This window comes from Eptesicus fuscus, chromosome 14 (genome assembly GCF_027574615.1).
Source record: "Eptesicus fuscus isolate TK198812 chromosome 14, DD_ASM_mEF_20220401, whole genome shotgun sequence".
In the NCBI taxonomy this organism is placed as follows: domain Eukaryota; kingdom Metazoa; phylum Chordata; class Mammalia; order Chiroptera; family Vespertilionidae; genus Eptesicus; species Eptesicus fuscus.
The window spans coordinates 76,372,604-76,395,525 of record NC_072486.1 but is presented as its reverse complement, the minus strand read 5'-3'; the positions used below and the strand labels follow the sequence as shown (position 1 = coordinate 76,395,525).

Genomic DNA, 22,922 nt, shown 5'->3' with positions numbered 1-22,922 from the left:
GACATTTCCTCTGAGTCCTTATCCATATGCAAATATTTTATAAAGTTGTCATTGTAATGATTTTAATTAGGTTTTTACTGTTTCAGTTGCAATTATATTGTTCATTTTGCCAACATTTACTGAGTTCCTACTATGTGCCCTGCATCAACTGAGATCAAGAGAAACACTTTATATCTCCATGTAATTCCATGTAAGCAGGAAGAAAATTAGAGATAAAGGCAAACTAAAAAAAACACAAAAAAACAACACTCAATGAGAAACAAGAAAACTCAGGAAGGCAGTTCAACGAATTCAGGAATAAACTCAATGAAGAAAAGGAGTTCTTTACCAAAGGAACTATAAAACAGAACCAAACTTAAATTGTGGACCTGAAGAACTCAATAAATAAGAGAAAGGAAGAATTAAAGAGTACAAGAGAGAGTTGGGAAGCCTTAAGTCAGAAATCTAAAAATGACTCAGAAAGAAGAGAGGGAACAGAGAATTTTTTAAAAAATGAACAAATGTTATAGGAACTATCTGACTTCATTAGAAAGGTCAATAGAAGTATAATTGATATACAAAAAGCAGAAGAGTGGAAGAATGGAACAAAGAGTCCATTCAAACAAATAAAGACATTCTCCAATACGTTAAAACTGTTAAAAGTTAATGACAAAAATATTCTCAAGGTAGCCAGGAAAAAATAAAGACTGTAACATATAACCATTACACGATCATCAGATATTTCAGTAGAACTTTACAAGTTAGGAGACAGTGCAATGAAATATTCAAAATATTGAAAGAGAGAACTCACCAGCCAAGATTAGTATATCCAAAAAGTTATCCTTTAAATATGAAGGAGAAATAAAGGCTTTTCCAGACAAACAAAAGATAAGGGAATTTACCACCACAAGACCTGCAATACAAGAAATGTTGAAAGGAGCTCTTCTAACTAAAACAAAATGGTAAAATTATATAAAACTGAGTAAGGTGACTAACAGAAAGACAGAAGCAGAAAATTGCAATTCTAATTCAGAATAAGATATTAAATCCTTAATTATAACACGAAGGATAAAGAGGCAAAAGCATTTAAAAAATTATAACTTCTGTGATTTGGAATCAAACATAAGCCATAAAAAACAAACAAACAAACAAAAAAACAAGAGGAGATGAAAGAGGACAAAACTTGCATCAGTGACTGAGGATGCAATTAGAAGAATAAGGACTTTGTATGTATGAAATAAAATTTTTACAGGAACATAATAGTAACCATGAAATAAAAATTTAGAACTGAGATATGTAACATAAAAATAGAGGAAAATATCTTAGAAAACAACCAAAGTGAAATAAAAAATAGTAACATAAGGGAATAGAAACACAGAACAACCTGAAAATAATATATAAAATGGCTATCGTAAGTCCTCATATATCAATAACCACCCTCAACACAAATGGAATGAACTCAATAATTAAAAGATACGTTTTGTGGTGAGAAAACAATGCAATATATACATCATGCATCATAGAAATGTAGCCTTGAAATCTGTATAAACCTTATTAACATATGATCTTATAACAATGTCATCCCGATAAGTTTAATTAAAAAAAAAAAGATATATGGAAAATTAATTTTCAGAGAGAAAGGAAAAGAATCGTGAAATATTTTTGTGATTGTAAAAAAGAAAGAACTCTTACCATTCACAACAGCATGGATGGACCTGGAGAGCATTATGTTAAGTGAAATAAGCCCATTGGAGAAAGATAACTATCACATGATCTCACTCATTTGTGGAATATAATGAACAATATAAACTGATGGACAAAAACAGATCTAGAGACATAGAAGCCTCGAACAGACTATCAAACCTCAGAGGGAAAGGCGGGGGAAGGTGGAGGTGTGGGGGTAAGAGATCAACCAAAGGACTTGTATGCATGCATATAAGCATAACCAATGGACACAGACAGTAGGGGGACGAGGGCCTGTGCTGGGGGACAGGAGCGGACGGGGAGAGGTCAATGGGGGAAAAAGGAGACATATGTAATACTTTAAACTAAAAAGAATTAAAAATAAATATATTAGCAAATTGCATCCAGCAATATATTAAAAAGATCATATACCATGACCAAGTGGATTTATTCCAGGGATGCAAGGCTGGTATAATACTTGCAAATCATGTAAACATGATACATCACATAACCAAATTCAAAGACAAAATTCACATCTTCATATCAATAGATGCAGAAAAAGCATTCAACAAAACCAATACCTATTTTTGATAAACACTTCCTACAAAGTGGGAATACAAGGATTATTTCTCAACCTACAGCCAACATCATACTCAATGGTCAAAAACTAAAACCATTTCCCCTAAGAACAGGAATAAGATAGTGATGTCCGCTTTCACCACTCATATTCAACATAGCACTGGAAGTCTTAGCCACAGCAATCAGACAAGAAGAAAACACAAAAGGCATCCAAATTGGAAAGGAGGAAGTAAAACTCTCATTATTTGCAGATGACATGATATTATACATAGATAACCCTAACAACTCCACCAAAAAAACATCAAATTTAATAAATGCATTTGGTAATGTGGAAGGATAGAAAATTAACACCTGGAAATTGATGGCATTTTTAAACCCAAATAATGAATTCTCAGAAAAGAGAAACTAAACAATTACATTTACCATTGCAAGAAAAAAATTAAGATACGTTATTTTTCATACAACTAAACCAAGGGGGTAAAAGACTTGTATTCAGAAAACTACAGGATGTTGAAAAAAAAGAGATAGAAGAAGATATAAACAAGTGGAATAAACGGTGTTCATGGATTGGTAGAATGAACATAACATAATAGGGACATACATTCAATGCTATCCCTATTAAATATCTATGGAATATTTCACAATCTTAGAAATAACACTCCAAAAATTTATATGGAAACAAAAAGACCCCAAATAGCCACAACAATCTTGAGAAAAAATAACTAAGTTGGATGGATCACAATACCAGATATAAAGTTACTAGAGGCCCAGTGCACGAAATTCGTGCACGGAGGGGGGCTGTCCCTCAGCCCAGCCTGTACCCTCTCCAATATGGGACCCCTTGAGGGATGTCCGACTGCCTAAACGGGCAGTCGGACATCCCTCTCACAATCCAGGGCTGCTGGCTCCCAAATGCTTGCCTGCCTGCCTTCCTGATTGCCCCTAACCACTTCTGCCTGCCAGCCTATCACCCCCTAACCACTCTGCTGCCAGCCTGTTTGCCCCCAACTTCCCTCCTCTGCCGGCCTGGTCACCCCTAACTGCCCTCTCCTGCAGGGTTGATCACTTCCAACTGCCCTCCCTTGCAGGCTTGGTCCCTCTCAACTGCCCTCCCTTGCAGGCAGGGTGCCTCCCAACTGCCCTCTCCTGCTGGCCATCTTGTGGTGGCCATCTTTGACCACATGGGGGCAGCTATATTGTGTGTTGCAGTGATGATCAATCTGCACATTACTCTTTTATTAGATAGGATAGAGTCCTGGTACAGGGGTGGGGGCCAGCTGGTTTGCCCTGAAGGGCGTCTGGGATCAGGTGGGGGTTCCCTTGGGGTGTGGGGCAGCCTGAGCGAGGGGCCTGTGGTGGTTTGCAGGCTGGCCACGCCCCCTGGCAACCCAAGGGGAGGCCCTGGTATCTGGAATTTATTTTCCTTCTACAATTGAAACTTTGTAGCCTGGAGCGGAGCCAAGCCTAGGGCTCCCTCCGGCAACCATTTGTGTTGGGGTTATAATTGAAACTTTGTAGCCTTAAGCGGGTGGGCCCAGCCAGGATGTGCAGAAAGCTTTGCTTCCCCTGTTGCTGGTGGCAACCCTGGCCTGCTCTCTCAAGCTCCATTCTGCCGCCATTTGTTTGAATTTGTTTACCTTCTATAATTGAAACTTTGTAGCTTGAGTGGAGGCTTAGGCCTGGCCAGGGCAGGCGGAAAGCTTGGCTTCCTCTGTTACCTAGGAAACCTTGCTCTCTGTGGCTGTAGCCATCTTGGTTTGGGTTAATTTGCATGCTCGCTCTGATTGGATGGTGGGCATGGCTTGTGGGCGTGGCTTGTGGGTGTGTCGGGGGTATGGTCAATTTGCATACCTCCAAATAATAATTTTCTATTATTAGATAGGATACTACAAAGCTACTGTAATCAAAATAGCCTGGTACTGGCACAAGAACAGGCATATGGGTCAATGGAACAGAACAGAGAACACAGAAAATGACACAAGCCATTATGTTTAATTAATTTTTGACAAAAGAGGCAAAAGCATACAATGGAATCAAGACAGTTTCTTCAATAAATAGTGTTGGGAAAATTGGACAGATAAATGCAAAAGAAATGAAACTAGACCACCAATTACAACATACACAAGAATAAACTCAAAATGAATAAAAATTAAATGTAAGACCAAAAATTAAATGAAACCATAAAAATCCTAGAAGAAACCATAGGCAGCAAAATTTCAAGACATCTCTCCTAGAAATGTTTGCAGATACATCTCCTAGGGCAAAAGAAACTATTCTAATATATATAAAGAGCTAGGTGGCATCATGACCAAACGGGCGACCAATCACCATGAAGTGCATGGAGCACCTCTCGGTGCCCCCTCTCCCCCAGCCCCTGAACCGCTCACCATAAGGGGGCGCTGGCAGCAGGGCGGGACTGGGGACCATTGAGCAGTGGTGGTGGGCAGTTTCACAGGGTGGCCATGAGCTTAGCGGAGCAGTCACCCAGGCAGCAGCGAGTTTCACGAAGCAATCGTGGGGCAGGGGGAGTTTTACGGAGCAGCAGCGAGTTTCACGAAGCAATCGTGGGGCAGGGGGAGTTTTACGGAGCATCCAGCAGCAAGCTTCGTGGGGTGGCAGCAAGCTTCGCGGAGCAGTCGAGGGGCGGGGGGAGCCTTATGGAGCAGTCAAGGGGCGGCAAGCATCGCAGAGCGTCCCTGGGCGGGGAGCTTCATGTAGCACAACAAGGCGGCAGAGGCCAGGCTATGCCTAGGGATCCTAACCGCGCACGATTTTGTGCAAGCTGGGCCTCTAGTGAGGAAAATAAACAAATGGGACTACATCAAAATAAAAAGCTTTGGCTCAGCTCTAACCCGTTTGGCTCAGTGGATAGAGCGTCGGCCTGCGGACTCAAGGGTCCCAGGTTCAATTTCGGTCAAGGGCATGTGCCTTGGTTGCAGGCACATACCTAGTAGGGAGTGTGCAGGAGGCAGCTGATCGATGTTTCCCTCTCATCGATGTTTCTGGCTCTCTATCCCTCTCCCTTCCTCTCTGTAAAAAATCAATAAAATATTAAAATATTAAATATATTAAAATATTTTTTTAAAAAGCTTCAGCTCAGCAAAAGAAACCATCAACAAAACGAAAAGGGAGCCCCACTGTGTGGGAGAACATATTTGGCAATGATACATCTGATAAAGGGTTAAAACCCAAAATATATAAGGAACTCATACAACTTATCAAAAGGAAGACAAATAATCCAATTAAAAAATGGGCAAAGGACCTAAACAGACACTTCTTCAAAGCGGACATACAAATGGAGATAGATGAAAACATGCTCCAAGTCACTGATCGTCAGAGAGATGCAAATTAAAACAACAATGAGGTACCACCTTCCACTTGTCAGAATGGCTACCATTAACAAACAACAAATGACAAATGCTGGCGAGGATGTAGAGAAAAGGGAACTCTAGTACACTGTTGGTGGGAATGCAGACGGTGCAGCCATTATGGAAAACAGTATGGACTTTCCTCAAAAAATTAAGTATGGAACTGACATTTGACCTAGTAATCCCACTTCTAGGAATATATCTTAAGAAACCTGAAACGTCGGTCATAAAGCATGTATGCGCTCCTGTGTTCATAGCTGCGCAATTTACTCGAGCTAAGATCTCGAAACATCCCACATGTTCATCAGTAGGTGAGTGGATAAAGAAGTTTTGATACATTTACACCATGGAATACTATGCAGCAGTAAAAAAGAAGGATCTCTTACCCTTTGAGACAGCATGGAGGGACCTGGGGAGTATGTATTATGCTAAGCGAAATAAGCTAATCAGAGAAAGACAAGTATCACATGATCTTGCTCATATGTGGAACAAAATAAATTGATGAACAAAATAGATTCAGAAATAGAGCATGGAACAGACTGTGGAATCTCAGAGGAAAGACAGGGATGGATGGGAAGAGATCAACCAAAGAACTTGTACACATCTATAATAATAAAAGCATAATATGCTAATCAGACCAGACGTCCTTCTAGACAACCTTCCGGATGAAGCTGGGGCTGCAAGGGAAGCCCTGTCCCGGGTGCCTGCCCACAGACAGAGGGAATCCAAAAGGAAGCCGGTGCTGGCAGCTGGGGAAAGAAGGCTTACTCTTGCACGTATTTTGTGCATTGGGCCTCTAGTATATGCATAGCCCATGGACACAGAAAACAGAATGGGGAAGGCCTAGGGTGGGAGGTAAGGGGAGGCTAGCAGGAATATATGAGGGGTAAAGGGGGATATGTGTAATACTATAAACAATGAAGATTTAAACAAATGAAAAAAAAAGAATAAAATATGAAGAAAAAAATGGTATACAGCCAAAATATAGAAACAACTTGAGGTTGGCCAGCCACGGGAGATTGGCTGTGGGAGTGCACTGACCACCAGGGGGCAGTTCCTGTGTTGAGCGTCTGCCCCCTAGTGGTCAGTGCATGTCATAGTGACCAATCAACTGGTTGTTTAGTCGCTTAGGCTTTTACATATCTAGACTAGTGCCCGGTGCACGAAATTCATGCACTGGGGGGGTGTCCCTCAGCCCAGCCTGCACCTCTCCTATCTAGACCGCTGGGGGATCGGGCCTAAACGGCAGTCGGACATCCCTCTCACAATCCGGGACTGCTGGCTCCTAGCTGCTTGCCTATCTGCCTGCCTGATTGCCCCTAACCGCTTCTGCCTGCCAGCTGATCACCCCTAACCGCTCCCCTGCCAGCCTGACACCTAACTGCTCCCCTGCCGACCTGACTGCCCCCAACTGCCCTCCCCTGCTGGCCTGATAGCGCCCCAAGGCTTTTATTAGTATAAATATGACCCTTCACAGAAAATTTCACTAACTCTGCTTTACAATAAGGACTTGACGACTGAATCATTGGGGCCAGACACCAAGATTTCCTTTCTTTGAATAGTGGAGGGAATAATTATCTTGTCTTTAAGTTGCCCTGAACATCAAATGAGATAATGACTTAGAAAAGTATAAAAGCACCATATAAAGACAACTGTGTTTTTCATGTACTGAAAAGACAATAAAGTGGTAAAATGAAAAACACTATTTTTATTCTCCCCCTTCCTTCCTTTACAACCTTTATTTAAACTTTGAAATTTATAAAAATTTCACTCCTATTTTCATTTCTTTACATTCAATATTATTTTGTATTAGTTTCAGGTTTTATATTATTTACAGAATAGTGGTTAGACAATCATATACTTTACAAAGTGTTCCCCGATATTTCCAGTACCCACCTGGCATCATACCGTCATTACAACACTATTGACTATATTCCCTATTTAAGTGGCAATAGGTTTACAGGTTCCTTTCAATCTTTCTTTTGTGTTGCTTGTCCTTCCTTTTCTTTCTCACTTTTTCCCTCATTTTCTTTATATAGTATCTCAATTGGCCCTCAAAGCTCAGTGAAGGCACTGAGGGACATGCTTAATCCATTTTATAGACCAGGAAACTGAGGCCAATTCCAGTTGGCTGCAGAACTTGACTCAGCACCCAGGGAGCCCTTAAAGCCACACTCTGCCCTTCCTAAGGGGCAGCCGTGGGGCAAACAAAACAAACCTCCCCGTCAGGCTTCCGAGCCTCATTCTCAAGCACCTCTTCATCGCAGACACTCCACATTCTTTCCTCTCCCCCGCCCCCGCTCCCATTTTTTACTGCCCCTTTCTCAGGATCAGGTGGTAGGCTTCGCACTCACCACACAGGTGTGCACCACCGTGGTGTGGGACAGGGTGGGAACTGGGGGCAGGCACGGGCTTGCTTTTGGGCCGAGGTGGGAGCAGAAGTCACCGGCCTCTCAAGTGCGCAGGTGCCTGGCGGGTACCTGTTTCGCCAGGAAGTGGAAAGGTGAGTGGTGAAGCGGCCTTCGCCATGAGGGGCAACAGCCGCCAGGGCAAGGCCTGGTTAGTGCCGGGAGCTTTGCCAAACTGTCAAACCGGCAGTGCAGTGCCCCTCTACTGAGGTGGCGCCGCCCCTCAACAACCACCTCAGGGCTGCGGGTCCACGCCCCTCTGCCCGGGCATCCTTCCACGCTGGCAGTCATTGCCCTTGTTCCACACTGGGCTGACCCGCGTCTTGGGGCCACTACAGAACCTCAATCTCCGCAGGCGAGGCAGACCCCCGCCTGCCAGACCCTGGCCATGGTCCAAGCCCTCTCCGGTGTACCCCTCCTTGGCGCCACTCTGCCCCCCACTTAGGCTGCCCGCCTCCTGGCTGGCCACTTCGCCGAAGCCACGGCACTCACCCGGGAACCGTCCCTCAGGCAGAGGCCTCTCTGCATGCCTGCGGACCTCCGTCTGGGACCAAGGCCCAGCCCCCGGCCCCGATCCTGCAAGTCCCCGCCCACCCATGCCTGCAGCCTGCTGATCAGTTGTTACTGTGACAGCATCCTGACCAATTTGCATATTACCTATCTACCTAATAAAAAAGTAAGATGCTAATTGACCGTACCTTTGTGACACCCACCAGCCAATCAGGAGTGAATATGCAAATTAACACAACAAAGATGTCAGGTTAATTTGCATACGCGGGCACCAAACGGCCGGGGTGGGACACTTGCGACATCACCATGGTGACAACGCAGGCGTTCTGCATCACCCCAGCCGCTCCAGGCCTCTGGGTAGCATGGGAAGGCGGAAAGGCGGCTCCAGGCCAGAGAGGAAAGGCGGCTCTGGGCTGGAGGGGAAAGGCACTCCAGGCTGGAGCAGAAAGGCGACTCCGGGCTGGAGTGAAAGGTGGTTCCGGGCCAGAGGGGAAAGGTGGCTCCAGCCAGAGTGAAGGCGTTGCTAGCTGCCTAGGGGAAGGAAGGCCCATTCTTGCATGAATCTTCATGCATCATGCTTCTAGTTATTATATAGGACTAGTGGCCTGGTGCATAAAATTTGTGCACAGAGGGGGGTGTTCCTCAGCCTAGCCTGCACCCTCTCCAATCTAGGACCCCTCAAAGGATGTCCTACTGCCAGTTTACAGGGATCGGGCCTAAACCGGCAGTCGGACATCCCTCTCACAATCCGGAACTGCTGGTTCCTAACCGCTCACCTGCCTGCCTGCCTGCCTGATTGCACCTAACCACTCTGCCTGCCAGCCTGCTCGCCCCCAACTGACCCCCCACCAGCCTAATCACCCCCCAACTGCCTCCCGTGCCAGTGTGCTCGCCCCCACTGCCTCCCCTGTCAGCCTGCTCACCCCCATGCCACCCATGCTGGCCTGCTCACCCCCACCTCCTTTCCCCACTGGCCTGCTCGCCCCCAACTGCCCACCTGCTGACCTGCTCACTCCAAACTGCCTCCCCGCTGTCCTGATCACCTCCAACTGGCCACCCTGTTGGTCTGCTTACCCCCAACGGCCCTGCCCCCTACCAGCCTGATCACCCACAACTGCCATCCCATCCTAGCCTGATCACCCACAACTGCCCTCCCTTCTTGGCCTCTAACTGCCTCTACGTCGGCCCCGCCACCATGGCTTTGTCCAGAGGAACATCCGGAAGGTCTCCTGGAAGATCTCCCAGTCTAATTAGCATATTACCCTCTTATTAGTATAGGTAAAGGCCTGGTGCACGGGTGGGGGCCGGATGGTTTGTCCTGAAGGGTGTCCCGGATCAGAGTGGGGGTCCCGCTGGGATGCCTGGCCAGCCTGGGTGAGGGGCTGATGGCTGTTTGCAGGCTGGCCATGGTCCCTGGCGACCCAAGCCCCCAGCCTCTCCTTTTTTGCTTTTTTTTTTTTCAGCACCTCCATGAGGTCCAGCTAGAAGCAGGTATTGGGATTTATTTCTCTACACTAATAAAAGAGAAACATGCAAATTGACAGTACCTCTGCTATGCCCACAAGCCACGCCCACAAGCCAATCAGGAGCAAGTATGCAAATTAACCCAACAAAGATGGGTGTAGCCATGGAGCAAGCAGGAGGCTTGGGTTTCCACGGCAATGGAGGAAGCCAAGCTTCCCGACTGCTCTGGCCGGCCCTGGCCTCTGCTCAAGGCTACAAAGTTTCAATTATAGAAGATAAATAAATCCCAGATACCAGGGCCTCTGCTTGGGTAGCTGGAGAGCGTGGCCAGCCTGCAAACCACCCCGGGCCCCTCACCCAGGCCACCCCATGCCCCAAGGGAACCCCCACCCTAATCCAGGACACCCTCCAGGGCAAACCAGCCGGACCCCACCCGTGCACCAGGTCTCTATCCTATCTATTTTATTACTTTTTAAATATATTTCTTTATTGATTTCAGAGAGGAAGGGAGAGGGAGAGAGAGATAGAAACATCAATGATGAGAGAGAATCACTGACCGGCTGCCTCCTGCACATCCCCTACTGGGGATTGAGCCTGTAACCCAGGCATGTGCCCTTGGCCGGAATCGAACCCGGGACCCTTCAGTCCGCAGGTTGATGCTCTAATCTCTGAGCAAAACCAGCTAGGGCTCTATCCTATCTAATAAAAGAGTAATATGCAGATTGACCATCACTTCAACACACAAGATGGCTGCCCCCATGTGGTCAAAGATGGCCACCACAAGATGGCCAGCAGGGGAGGGAAGTTGGGAAGGACCAGGATGCAAGGGAGGGCAGTTGGGGGCGATCAAGCCTACAGGGGAGGGCAGTTAGGGATGACCAGGCCAGCAGAGGAGGGAAGTTGGGGGCAACCGGGCCTGCAGGGGACAGCAGTTGGAGGGGACCAGGACTGCAGGGGAGGGCTGTTAGGGGCAATCAGCCAATAGGGGAGCAGTTAGGCATCAATCAGGCTGGCAGGGGAGTGGTTAGGGGGTGATGAGGCTGGCAGGCAGAAGCGGTTAGGGGCAATCAGGAAGGCAGGCAGGTGAGCAGTTGGGAGCCAGTAGTCCTGGATTGTGAGAGGGATGTCCGACTGCCCGTTTAGGCCCAATCCTACCGGGATCGGGCCTAAACGGGCAGTCAGACATCCCTCGAGGGGTCCCAGATTGGAGAGGGTGCAGGCTGGGCTGAGGGACACCCCCCCGTGCACGAATTTCGTGCACGGGGCCTCTAGTCTTCTATAGTTGAAACTTTGTAGCCTTGAGCGAGGCCAGTGCCGGCCAGGGCAGGCAGGAAGCTTGGCTTCCTCCATCGCCAGGGGCAACCCAAGCCTCCTGCTCACTCCAGCTCCGTGGCTGCCGCCATCTTGGTTGGGTTAATTTGAATACTCACTCCTGATTGGCTGGTGGGCGTGGCTTGTGGGCATAGCAGAAGTACGGTCAAGTTGCATGTTTCTCTTTTATTAGATAGGATAGTTAAGATCTGGAAACAGCACAAGTGCCCATCAGTAGAGGAGTGGATAAAAAAGCTGAGTTGCATTTACACAATGGAATACTATGAGGCTGTAAAGAAGGAGCTTTTATCCTTTGAGACAGCATGGAGGGACCTAGAGATTATTATGCTTAGCAAAATTAGCTAGTTAGAGAAAGAAAAATATTATATGAACTCACTAATATATGGAATCTAATGAACAAAATAAACTGACAAACAAAATGGGTGCAGTGGCATGGATTCATGGAACAGACTGACATACCTCAGAGGGGAAGTGGTGGAAGGTAAGGGAAGAAATTAACCAAAGAACATATAAGCATATATGCATAACCCATGTATATAGATAATAGTGTGGGGAAGGCCTGGGATGTGCTGGGGCTGGGTGGAGTGGGGCAAGCAAGGGGAAATGGAGACATTTGTAATACTGTCAACAATAAATTTTGAAATAAAAGCTGTCTTTTGTGAACATGAGAACTTCACATGCAATCTTTTTAAAAACAAATTTAATAAATTTTATACTGTTTGTAACACTTAATAAAAAGAAATTCTAGGGTTGATATTTTCTATATTTATCAATTTTTTAACCAATATAACTAATTTCTTACACTAGTCAACATTTATAAATATTCATAATGCCTGAATTACAGGATATTTAGTTAGTTTTTATGCTATGTAAGCTTTGTAAATAAAGGTAAAGATATGTTATCTTCCTTCTGAACTAATAAAAGGTAGGTTAATTTTTCAATACAGTTGCTTTTAACTAAATAATATTTTCAAATTGTGTAAAATCAAAATAACCAAAGGCTATTTTCTTAGTATCTACAGATTTCAAACTATTTTAAGAGAGTACTTTAATTTTATTTTCATGATTATCTTCCAGTGTCTATCAAGAATATTTCTCAAAGTACTCAAGTTTTGCATCTTCAAGAGATTAATAAAATATAACTTGAAACCACAAATGTATTCCTGTATTAGAGTGTTTAAATAATTATTACACTACTAATAATTAACTAGATGATAATACTCATGTACTTACATGTATCCTACATAATAAAAGGGTAATATGCAAATTAACCATCACTCCGCTACGCCCACGATTGGGCCAGAAGGAGGCGTGGGGACGGGACTCGGGGTGGCCAATCACGCTGGCAGGAGGAGCTGGGAGTGGGGACTCGCGAGTGATCCCTGGCAAGCCGCGCCGGCTTGGGCTGGGGGTCTCAGGCCGCCAGGCCTCGCCCCCAAGCCGCGCGATGGCTGGCAAGCCGGGCCGGTTTGGGCTGGGGGTCTCAGGCCACCAGGACCTCGGCCCCAAGCCGAGCCACTTGGGCTGGGGTCTCAGACAGCCAGGGCCCTGCACCCAAGCCGCAGGATCCCCTGGCCATGAGGACAGCTTAGGCTGGGGTCTCAGACCTGCAGGGCCTGGCACCCAAGCCGCATGATCCCCTGGCCGAGGCGGCTGCCTGGGCTGGGGTCTCATGCCTTTAGGGCAGGGCACCCCCACTGCATGATCACCCAGCCAGCAGCAGCAGCCTGAAGTGGCAGGGCAGTGCACCCCCATCAAGCTATCTTCAGGCCAGTGAAGGCAGCCTGGGCTGGAGCCACACCCCCCCACTGGGCTATCCACAGCCGGGCTGAAATGGCAGCCTGGGCAGGGGTCTCAGCTTGGCTGGGCTGAGGCGGCAGCCTGGGCTGGGGTCTCAGCCTGGCCAGGGCCCCATCCCCTGCTAGCGGTGGCAGCCTGGGGTCTCAACCATTGAATCACACCAGCCAGGCAGATATGGAGGAATCTTAAATGTTACTTTTTTTATAATATATATTTTACTGATTTTTTACAGAGAGGAAGGGAAAGGGATAGAGAGCTAGAAACATCCATGAGAGAGAAACATCGATCAGCTGCCTCCTGCACACTCCCCACTGGGTATGTGACCCCAACCAAGGTACATGCCCTTGACCAGAATCGAACCTGGGACCCTTGATTCTGCAGGCCAATGCTCCATCCATCCGCTGAGCCAAAACAGTTAGGACTGTCCAATATGCTAAAGAAAAACCCCTATCTAATAAAGAGGGAATATGCAAGGGAGGGCATTTGGGGGTGACAGGGGTATCAGGGGCTGGCAGGGAAGTGGTTAGGGGGTGATCAGACTGGCAGGCAGAGCGGTTAGGGGCAATCAGGAAGGCAGGCAGGCGAGTAGTTGGGAGCCAGCAGTCCTAGATTGTGAAAGGGATGTCTGACTGCCTATTTAGGCCCGACCCATAGGATCAGGCCTAAACAGGCAGTCGGACATCCCCCAAGAGGTCCCAGATTGAAGAGGGTGCAGGTTGGGCTGAGACACACATACACACACACACACACACACACACACACACACACACACACACACACCTGTGCACGAATTTCGTGCACCAGGCCTCTAGTATATATATAATAGAGTACTATTTAGCCATTGAAAAGACGAATATCCTACATTTGTGACCACAGGGATAAAACTTAAAGGCATTATGCTAAGTGAAGTAAGTCAGACAGAGAAAGACAAATTCTGTATGATCTTACTTCTACGTGGAATCTAAAAACATTAAACTCAAAGAAACAGAGATCAGATTTGTGGATGCATGAGGCAGAGGGTGGGGGATGTAGGGAACAGGTGTTTAAAGGTACAAACTTTCAGTTTTAAGGTAAATAAGTTCTGGGGATGACTTAATAAATCAATTTTGTACCTCTATGCATACATTGATTACTACCAGATATTCCTATGAACTGTACAACATGACTATAGTTAACAAGTATTACATATTTGAAAGCTGCTAAGACAATAGACCTTAAAAGTTCTAACATTTAAAATTATGTGAGGTGAGGAATATTAACTATTTCAAGTGATGGATGTTAATTAAACTTACTGTGGCAATGATTTCTCTCTCTCTCTCTCTTTCTCTCTACACGCGTGCACACACACACACACACACACACACACACACACACACACACACACACACACTCTAGAGGCCCGATGCACAAAATTCGTGCAAGAGTAGGCCTTCACAGCCATGGCAGCTGCCTCAATCCCTCCCTCGCATCCAGGATGGCTGCCTCGATCCTGTGGCTGCAGCCCTGGCTTCGTCCGGAAGGTCCTCCGGAAGGATGTCTAGACAGCCAATCGGTTGATTTGCATATTACGCTTTTATTATTATAGAAGATTGCCATTATGTCATATACCTTATCCTATATAAAAAAGGCTAATATGCAAATTGTCCCCTTGACCGTGAGTTAAACCAGTAGTTCGACCAGGGGGTAGGTCTGGCTGGTCAACCACCCACAGCCCCTCGCCCTGGCTGGCCCTGCCCTTGATCAGGCCCCCCCCACCCCCACCCAATCAGGATGGGCCAGCCTCGTGCACCAGGCCTCTCGTACTTATATGTCAATTATATCACAATAAAACTAGAAAACCACTCATGTACTTAATAAATCAATTTTGTACCTCTTTGCATACATTGATTACTACCAGATATTCCTATGAACTGTAAAATAATGACAACTGGTTCTATTAGTAATCTTTCATTATTCCGTGTGATCTTTTAATAGACAGCAAATTTAAACATAACTTAATTGGATTTTCCTGTTTTGACTCTGTATTACCAAATTATTATTATACTATTTAATAAACTAGTCTTTCTCATTTTTGGTGAGGACAACCTATGTTATAGAGTCATTAGTTTTCCAGATATCCTTTACAATAAAATCCTTTACAATTTTATGCCAGTTTTCTACCTAATAATATTACAAATCTGCACTTCTCAGCCTAATATATTACTAGTGGAGCAAGCGTACTGCCCACTATTTGGTGTAAACCATCACACTATTTTACATTATTAACCCAGCTACCCAGGATAATGTTAGCAACTGAAGTAGAAAAAGTATACTTACTCAGTTATAATTTCAGAATTTGTAAAGTTGAGGTTGGTTAAATGACCTTCAAGTTTAGACTGTTCATGTGTATTTAAGGCTGGAGTGGTCTTAGTGGCAAGTACAGCTCCTTTTTTATCTTTTTCAAGTGCTTTTCTCTTTCCACCATTTTGAAAATATTCTCTGCATATACTACAAGAAAAATAAAGTTAAATTTAAAACACTAAGTATGAATATAAAATAAAATGAAGAAACATTAGGCTTTATTACTCAAAATGGGACACTTTAAAATTACAGATTCCTATTTTTAAAATGTCACAGAGAGGTTAAGTTTGAGAATCTTGTAGCAATTTCACATTTATAAAATTATTATATACAAAGCACCATCATAAATTATGTTGAATACATAAAAAGTATGCTTGCCCTGGCTGGTTTGGTTCAGTGGATAGAGTGTTGGCCTACAGACAGAAGGGTCCAGGGTTCGATTCTGGTCAGGGGCACATGCCCCAGTTGCAGGCTCAATCCTCAGTGGGGGGTGTGCGGGAGGCAGCCCATTGATGATTCTCTCTCATTATTGATGTTTCTATCTTTCCCTTCCTCTCTGAAGTCAATAAAATGTGTATATACACACACTAGAGGCCAGGTGCATGAAATCCGTGCACTCGGTGGGGGGTGGTGGGGGAGAGAGGTCCCTCAGCCCAGCCTGCGCCCTCTCGCAGTCTGGGAGCTCTCAGCAGATGTCCGACTGATGGGGAGCAGGCCTAAGCCGGCAGTCAGATATCCTTAGTGCTGCCGCGGAGGCGGTAGAGGCTTGCCAGCCGTGAGCCCGGCTTCTGGCTGAGTGGCACTCCGTGGGAGTGCACTGACCACCAGGAGGCAGTTCCTGCATTGAGCGTCTGCCCCCTGGTGGTGAGTGCATGTCATAGTGACTGGTTGTTCCACTATTAGGTCGATTTTCATATTAACTCTTTATTATATAGGATATATATATATATATATTTATATAAAGTATGCTTCTCAGGAACACAGATGTGTCATATATATTGCTGAACTTTATTCTTAACGGAAACATAGGTTCTTCCAGAAAAGCTTAGATAAATTCTGCTCTTTAGCTACAGCTTACAAAAAAGAATAGTAGTCATAGTTAATGATGAACCAGTTATGCTGGTACTAGACAAATATCCCAACAGTTATTTTTCAGGTCCCTTCTGGTTTATGACAGTCAGGTTGTTAACACATTCAGAATCACTTCTTATTTGCTCTGAAAGGAGGGTATAAAAATCTAGTTTAGGAAAAATAGCATCATTTCATAAAGGTATACATTCAGAGAGAACAAAGGCTTAAACACAGTAGTGGTTTTTATAACACTTGAAAATTATTTCTGTGTATCAAAAGACTATTCCTGCTATTCCCAATTCCTATACTATTAAAATGCAGACTTTTCAAGATGTATCATTTTAAACTCATATAGTATAGCCATACCAGGTTGCTACCAAAATCAGAAACTGGTGACTGGCAAAACCTTAAACTACTTTTTTGTATCTAATATAATTTTAGGGTGAACATAGTAGGACACTATGCCTGGGTATATAATAGAATAACAAACATGAGCCATAGAAAAAACTCCAACACTTATTAGCTATTAAAGCCAAGGAATCTAACAGAGAAAAAAAAAGAGTAGTAAGACCTATTTGACAGGAGATACACACTTAAAAACAATTAACGGATGTACTTATCAAAGCTATTTAAGTGAAGGAGAATGGAACCTAAAATATTCTTTCTTTTTAACTTCTTAGAATAAATCACATTATAGTTACATATAGCTCATACTTTGAACAAAGCTAGACTTTTTTGTTCCATAGACACTCCCTGGTGAAGTTCCAAAAACACATGATAAGAAAAGTAATAATTGAGGAATTAATTTAAAACTGATTTCTGCAAGTAGAACTATGGTCTAAGCATGGAACAATGCCCAGTTCTCATATTAACAGTATGCTATTAGTTCAAACACAATTTTTTTAGGTTTCTATTATTTAAGACTTTTCTAACTTGTCCTACTGAGATTTAGTTTTAACCCTAATTATATACAGGAATTGAAATATATTCATCATTAACCAAACATGTATTAAGTGCCTATCATGTGCCAGGCACATATGTGACAGGACAACAAATTGAAGAAAGCATAACTGCCTTTAAGGAGCTCACACTTGTAAGGGAGACAATTTATATAACTACTAGAGGCCCAATGCACAAAATTCGTGCAAGGGGCTCAGCCCTCGCAGCCCCAGCTTCGTCCGGAAGGTCGTCCGGAAGGTTGTCCGGAAGGTTGTTTGGCTATCCGGTCTAATTAGCATATTATGCTTTTATTATTATAAAGAAAATACAAGTAATAAATACCAAACCCACTCTAAAATCATTAATATGAGATAATTTTTGAAAACTGAGTAGGAATAAATCAGGCAAGGAAGAACATTAGTTAAGGAGAGAAGTGCTTTCCTGGCAGAGAGAATAGCGTGAACAAAGTCATGAAAGAAAAAGCAGCGTGGATCCTGAAGAGATGGACATCAGTTCCAAGTATGTGAAATTTAAAGTAACAGGCAGAAAATGGGTAGATGGATGGATGAATGGATGGATGGACAAACATGACCACAAAATTCACAGAAATAAAAGCATGTAATTTCTAAATATATGAAAACATACTCAACTTCATTTATATGAGAAATGTAAATTAAAACTAGAGACAATAATTCCCATTTATCAGATTGTCAAAAATTCAACATGTGGGCAACATACTCTTTGGGTGAAGTTGTGGAGAAATAGGTATTCTCATTTTTTTGCTAGTGGAATTGCAAAATGATATAATCACCATATGGAGGGTGATTTAGCAATATCTAACAAAATCACATAGGTATTTACTCTTTAATCCTCAAATTCCACATCTAGGAATTTGCCAAAGATAAAATGTCAAAAATAAAAAAAAGAGTACACACAAGGTTATTTATTATAGCACTATATATAACAGGAAAAGCTTGTAATAACATCAAAATGAAGAAACGGATACACTTGTGATGATTAATTTATATGTCAACTTTCTATGACCACCGGGTGCCTAAATATCTGGTCAGACATTCTGGATATTTCTCTGAGGAAGTTTCTGGATGAGAATAACATTTAAATTGGTAGAACAAGTAAAGCAAATTGTTCTCTGCAATCAGTTCCAGGTCTACAAAGCTGACCCTCCCTGAATATGAGAGTCCTTCTGCTTGACTGCCTTTCCCCTGCCTTTACACTCGAACTGAAACATGGGCTCTTTCTGGTTTCAAGCCACACCTGCCCGGCTACAGTACTAATTTAAAAGCAGCGCTGCTAAAAGCCAAGAATAATGGTCTTAAATAGTGATGGTGCTATTTCCTGATTGGACCACATTATTCTTCTGTGTTAGAAGGGAAATATTTAGTTTAGCAGTACACCTTATTTTGTATTTCTTAGGTTGAGGAAGAAAATGTATATTCTTAGAAAAGTCAGATTATAACCATTTTCTTTCTAGAACCAAACACTGCCCGCCCCCCCAACAAAAACATTTTAATTCCAAGTGCCCTATTTCCTATTATTCTGGTTCCTTCCTATAGTTTCCCAACTCCACAGTTCTTTGATTCCAGAACTCATTAAGGGTACCACCTATTTATTCACTGCTCCTTACCCACCTCACATTCAACTTCCTTCTTACACATTATCATAACCTCCACATGTATACACCTTCATCTCACTTGTCACTCTTAAATCATTATAATCATTTGAGCATTAATCCTATTACACCGTCCTATCCACTCACTTCCTCACCCTCCAAAAAAAATTGTTTCACTATAACTCTGTGCCTTGATTATTACAGTAGCCTCCAAACTGGTTTCCTTACTTACACCCTGCCCTTCCTATAGGTCTACCTTAACAGAGCAATTAATCCTTAAGAATTAATGATATTTCAAAAGGCTAATAAAATCCTATCACTTCTCTTCATTAAACATCCAATGACTTCTCATCTCATGAAGAAAAAAAGCCAATGTCTTCACAATGGTCCACAAGCCCCTACAAAAACTAGCTGTTCATTATCTTATTTCCTACCATTCTCCCCTGTCATTCTGCTCTAGCCACCCTGGTGGTCTCCTTGCTGTTTCTGAAACAGGCCAGCATGCTCCTGCCTCAAGGCCTTTGGAATTATCAGAGCTTGTTTTCCCACTTCCTTCAGATCTTTTACTCACATTATTTCAGTGAGGTCTTCTTTGTCTACCTTACTTAAAACTATTTTGTTTTTCTTACTTTTTTTCCCTCATTGTACTTACCATTTCTGACCTATTACACATTTAATTTATGTATTATTTGTTGCCTCTAAGCCCCACTAGCATATAAGCTCCATGAGAGCATGGATTTTGCCTGTTTGGTTAATTGTTGTACTCCCAGTGTCTATAATATGACTAATAAGACAGTAGACAACACTAAATATTACTTATTAAATGAATAAATAAAATAACTAACTTAAATACATCTTTTTCTCTAGGTCATTTGTTGAATGAATGAAATAGACACTACTACATAATTTTTAAATGAGATTAACACTGAAATTTTTAATTAAAAAATTACATATAAAATACAAACCTGAAGTTATCACAAACTTATTGTCTATGTAGAAAGATAATGCTTTGTTTTCTAGGAATTCATTTTAAAATTGAGTCAATATACATATTCATTCCTATAATTTTATCAACTTTTGAGAGAACTGATCATCAGTATTTCAGTTTCTGATGTTTTTAACATTAGAATCTATACTATGAGAAAATAAACATTACCCAAAGCCAATATAAAAGTTGGATACTCTGAGTCACACACAAAAAAAATCAGGATTTTAAAACTTTTAATATGTCTTCAAATTTTAAATTATAGAAAAGTACTCACTTTTACTTGAATCCAAATGTGAATATTTATCTAAAGAAATTTTTATAACTTATTAATAAGAAATGTTAAATTTCATATTTTATTATATTAATGTTAAATATACTTTTAAAGCTATTCTTTTAAAAAGCTGAAGCAAAAAATTTTAAGGTATGTCCAAGAAAAACATTTTGATTTAAAAAGAGGAATGAAATAAATCTAGAGGAAGTGAAGCAAGGGGCAAGAAGTTGTTTAAAACACATCAACTGTTTTCAAACACTTCTATTTTGGTACAATAAATTATGCATAGCATTATTTAAATTGGAGCATGTCAACAATACATTAGAAGCCAAACATGTTAATTCATAAAAACACTCACCTACAACACCATTCAATACGTCCTTCACCTTCACAACTTTTTGCCCAGTGATTATCTGCCAAATTTTTCATTGCAACAGCATATTCACAAAGTGTTTCCTCATCCTCGCAATGTTCTCGCCAGATCTTATCAAAATCTCCCACTAAAAACAAGGAAACAAATGAATTAAATTAAGTATACTTTTAGATATCTACATATTAATCAGTTCCCTATTTTGAAAAGGGGCTGATGGATGACAGGGCCATGTAAGTTAGCAAGCAAGTTAAATAATTTTATTTATACACTAGAGGCCCGGTGCACGACATTTGTGCACTGGAGGGGTGGGTCCCTCAGCCGGGCCTGCGCCCTCTCGCAGTCTGGGACCCTTGGAGCATGACTGCCTGTTGCCAGCAGTTAGACCTCCCTCTCGCAGTCCAGGGCTGTCGCAGTCCTGGATCCCTCGCTCCTTACCGCCCGCCTGCAGCGGAGGCAGGAGAGACTCCCACCACTACCACTGCACTCACCAGCCATGAGCCCGCCGCCTTCTGGCTGAGTTGTGCTCCCCATTTTGGGAGTGCACTGACCACCAGGGGGCAGCACCAGCAGTGAGCATCTGCCCCCTGGTGGTCAGTGCACGTCATAGCAACCTGTCTCTGCCTTTTGGTCGATTTGCAAATTAGGGTTTTATTATATAGGATTTCGACTTGTTCTAGGTATACTGTACTTTTATAATCCTAGGGCAAAAATATTACTAAAAAAACTACCTTGAAAGCCTCTCCAAAGTTTGGAGTCTTTTTGAAATGTTCTGAATAAAAATTATAAACTGACTACATTATCTGGGCACTGTATTATTTCCAGCAACTATATTTTTAAAAAAATTAAATCAGTCATCACACTTAATATGAAATTTGAAATATCAATGTGAGTTCTTATAAAAAGAGGTATGAGAATGCTATGGCTAAATAAATGACCTTAACATAATTTTCTAAATCTGACTTTTCTAAGAATATACATATTCTTCCTCAAGCAAAAGAGTAAACAAAAATTATCAAGGTGGCTTCATTCAATGTCCTTAGACATAAAGATTTAAGTTCTCTTGCCTCACGTTCAAATATAGGCAATTGTTTGGTGACAGAATAAACTTAAATTGTAAAGTTCAACTATAACAACACTTACCTATTCAAAATTTGAAAAATGATTGGTTATTTTAAGCACAGAGTTCAGTAAGTACTGAGTTGAAAAACAAAATAATAGCCTTCTAATTTGAACAAATCAAGAAAAATAACAAAGCGTACAAACATACTCTCCCATACACAGTCAGGTATGTATCAGTCTCAGTTTTGTCCTGAATTCTCATTTTAAACCCAAAAGTCTTCCCTTTTTTGGGGGGGGGGGTACTGTTCTTATATAACAACTAGAAGCCCAGTGCACGGATTTGTGTGCCAGTGGGGTACCTCAGCTTGGCCTGTGGGATCAGGCCAAAACCTGCTCTCCAGCATCACTTGAGGAGTCCCGGATTGCGAGAAGGTGCAGACCAGGCTGAGAGACACCCCCCCACCCCCCCCCGGTGCATGATTGGGCCTGGGGAAGGACGTGGGAGGTTGGCCAGCTGGGGAGAGACCACGGGAGGGCTCCAGGGCATGTCTGGCCCGTCTCACTTAGGCGGCCCATCTGGCTCATCCAGCCAGATCCCAGCAGCAAACTAATCCACAGGTCGACAGTCTGCCCCCTGGTGGTCAGTGCATGTCACAGTGAGCAGTTAAGCAGCCTTAGTATATCATTAGCATATGACACTTTGATTGGTTGAACAGCCGACTGGTTGACCAGACACTTAGCATATTAGGCTTTTATTATATAGAATATAGGATATTTTCATTAATCACTAATCTAATATTTGTTTAGTGACAGGGCTCTCAATTTGTTAAGTAGCAGATTGGTAATAATTGCCCACTAAAAACAAGCAGGCAAACAAAATTTTTCTAAATACTCAAAGAAAAGTCCTCCTCAGTTTTGCAACATCTTTCAGATGTAGTTATATAACAGTGTCAGTATAAAACTACAGGAAGTAAAGTTTTTGAAACAAATGTTTTGGTTAATGATATTTTAATAAATCTATCTATGATGGTTTATAACACTATTTCTGACTTTAATAATTTAGATTCTATAGAAACTACAACTTAGGACAAAGACCTAAGTACAAGTAGTTTATATGGAAGAGAATCC

At 42.8% G+C, this 22,922-nt stretch overlaps 1 protein-coding gene across 2 annotated transcripts in view; it reads right to left on the bottom strand.

The window, feature by feature from the left end:
* BMT2 (base methyltransferase of 25S rRNA 2 homolog) overlaps positions 1-22,922 on the bottom strand; it is a 115,727-nt gene that overhangs the window by 58,299 nt on the left and 34,506 nt on the right. For both annotated transcript variants that reach the window (XM_054726454.1, XM_008152398.3), the window contains exons 2-3: positions 20,721-20,862; positions 15,440-15,610 (exon numbers count right to left, since the gene is read on the bottom strand). In XM_054726454.1, coding sequence (XP_054582429.1) covers positions 15,440-15,610; positions 20,721-20,862 — 313 coding nt within the window. The remainder of the gene's footprint in view (positions 1-15,439; positions 15,611-20,720; positions 20,863-22,922) is intronic.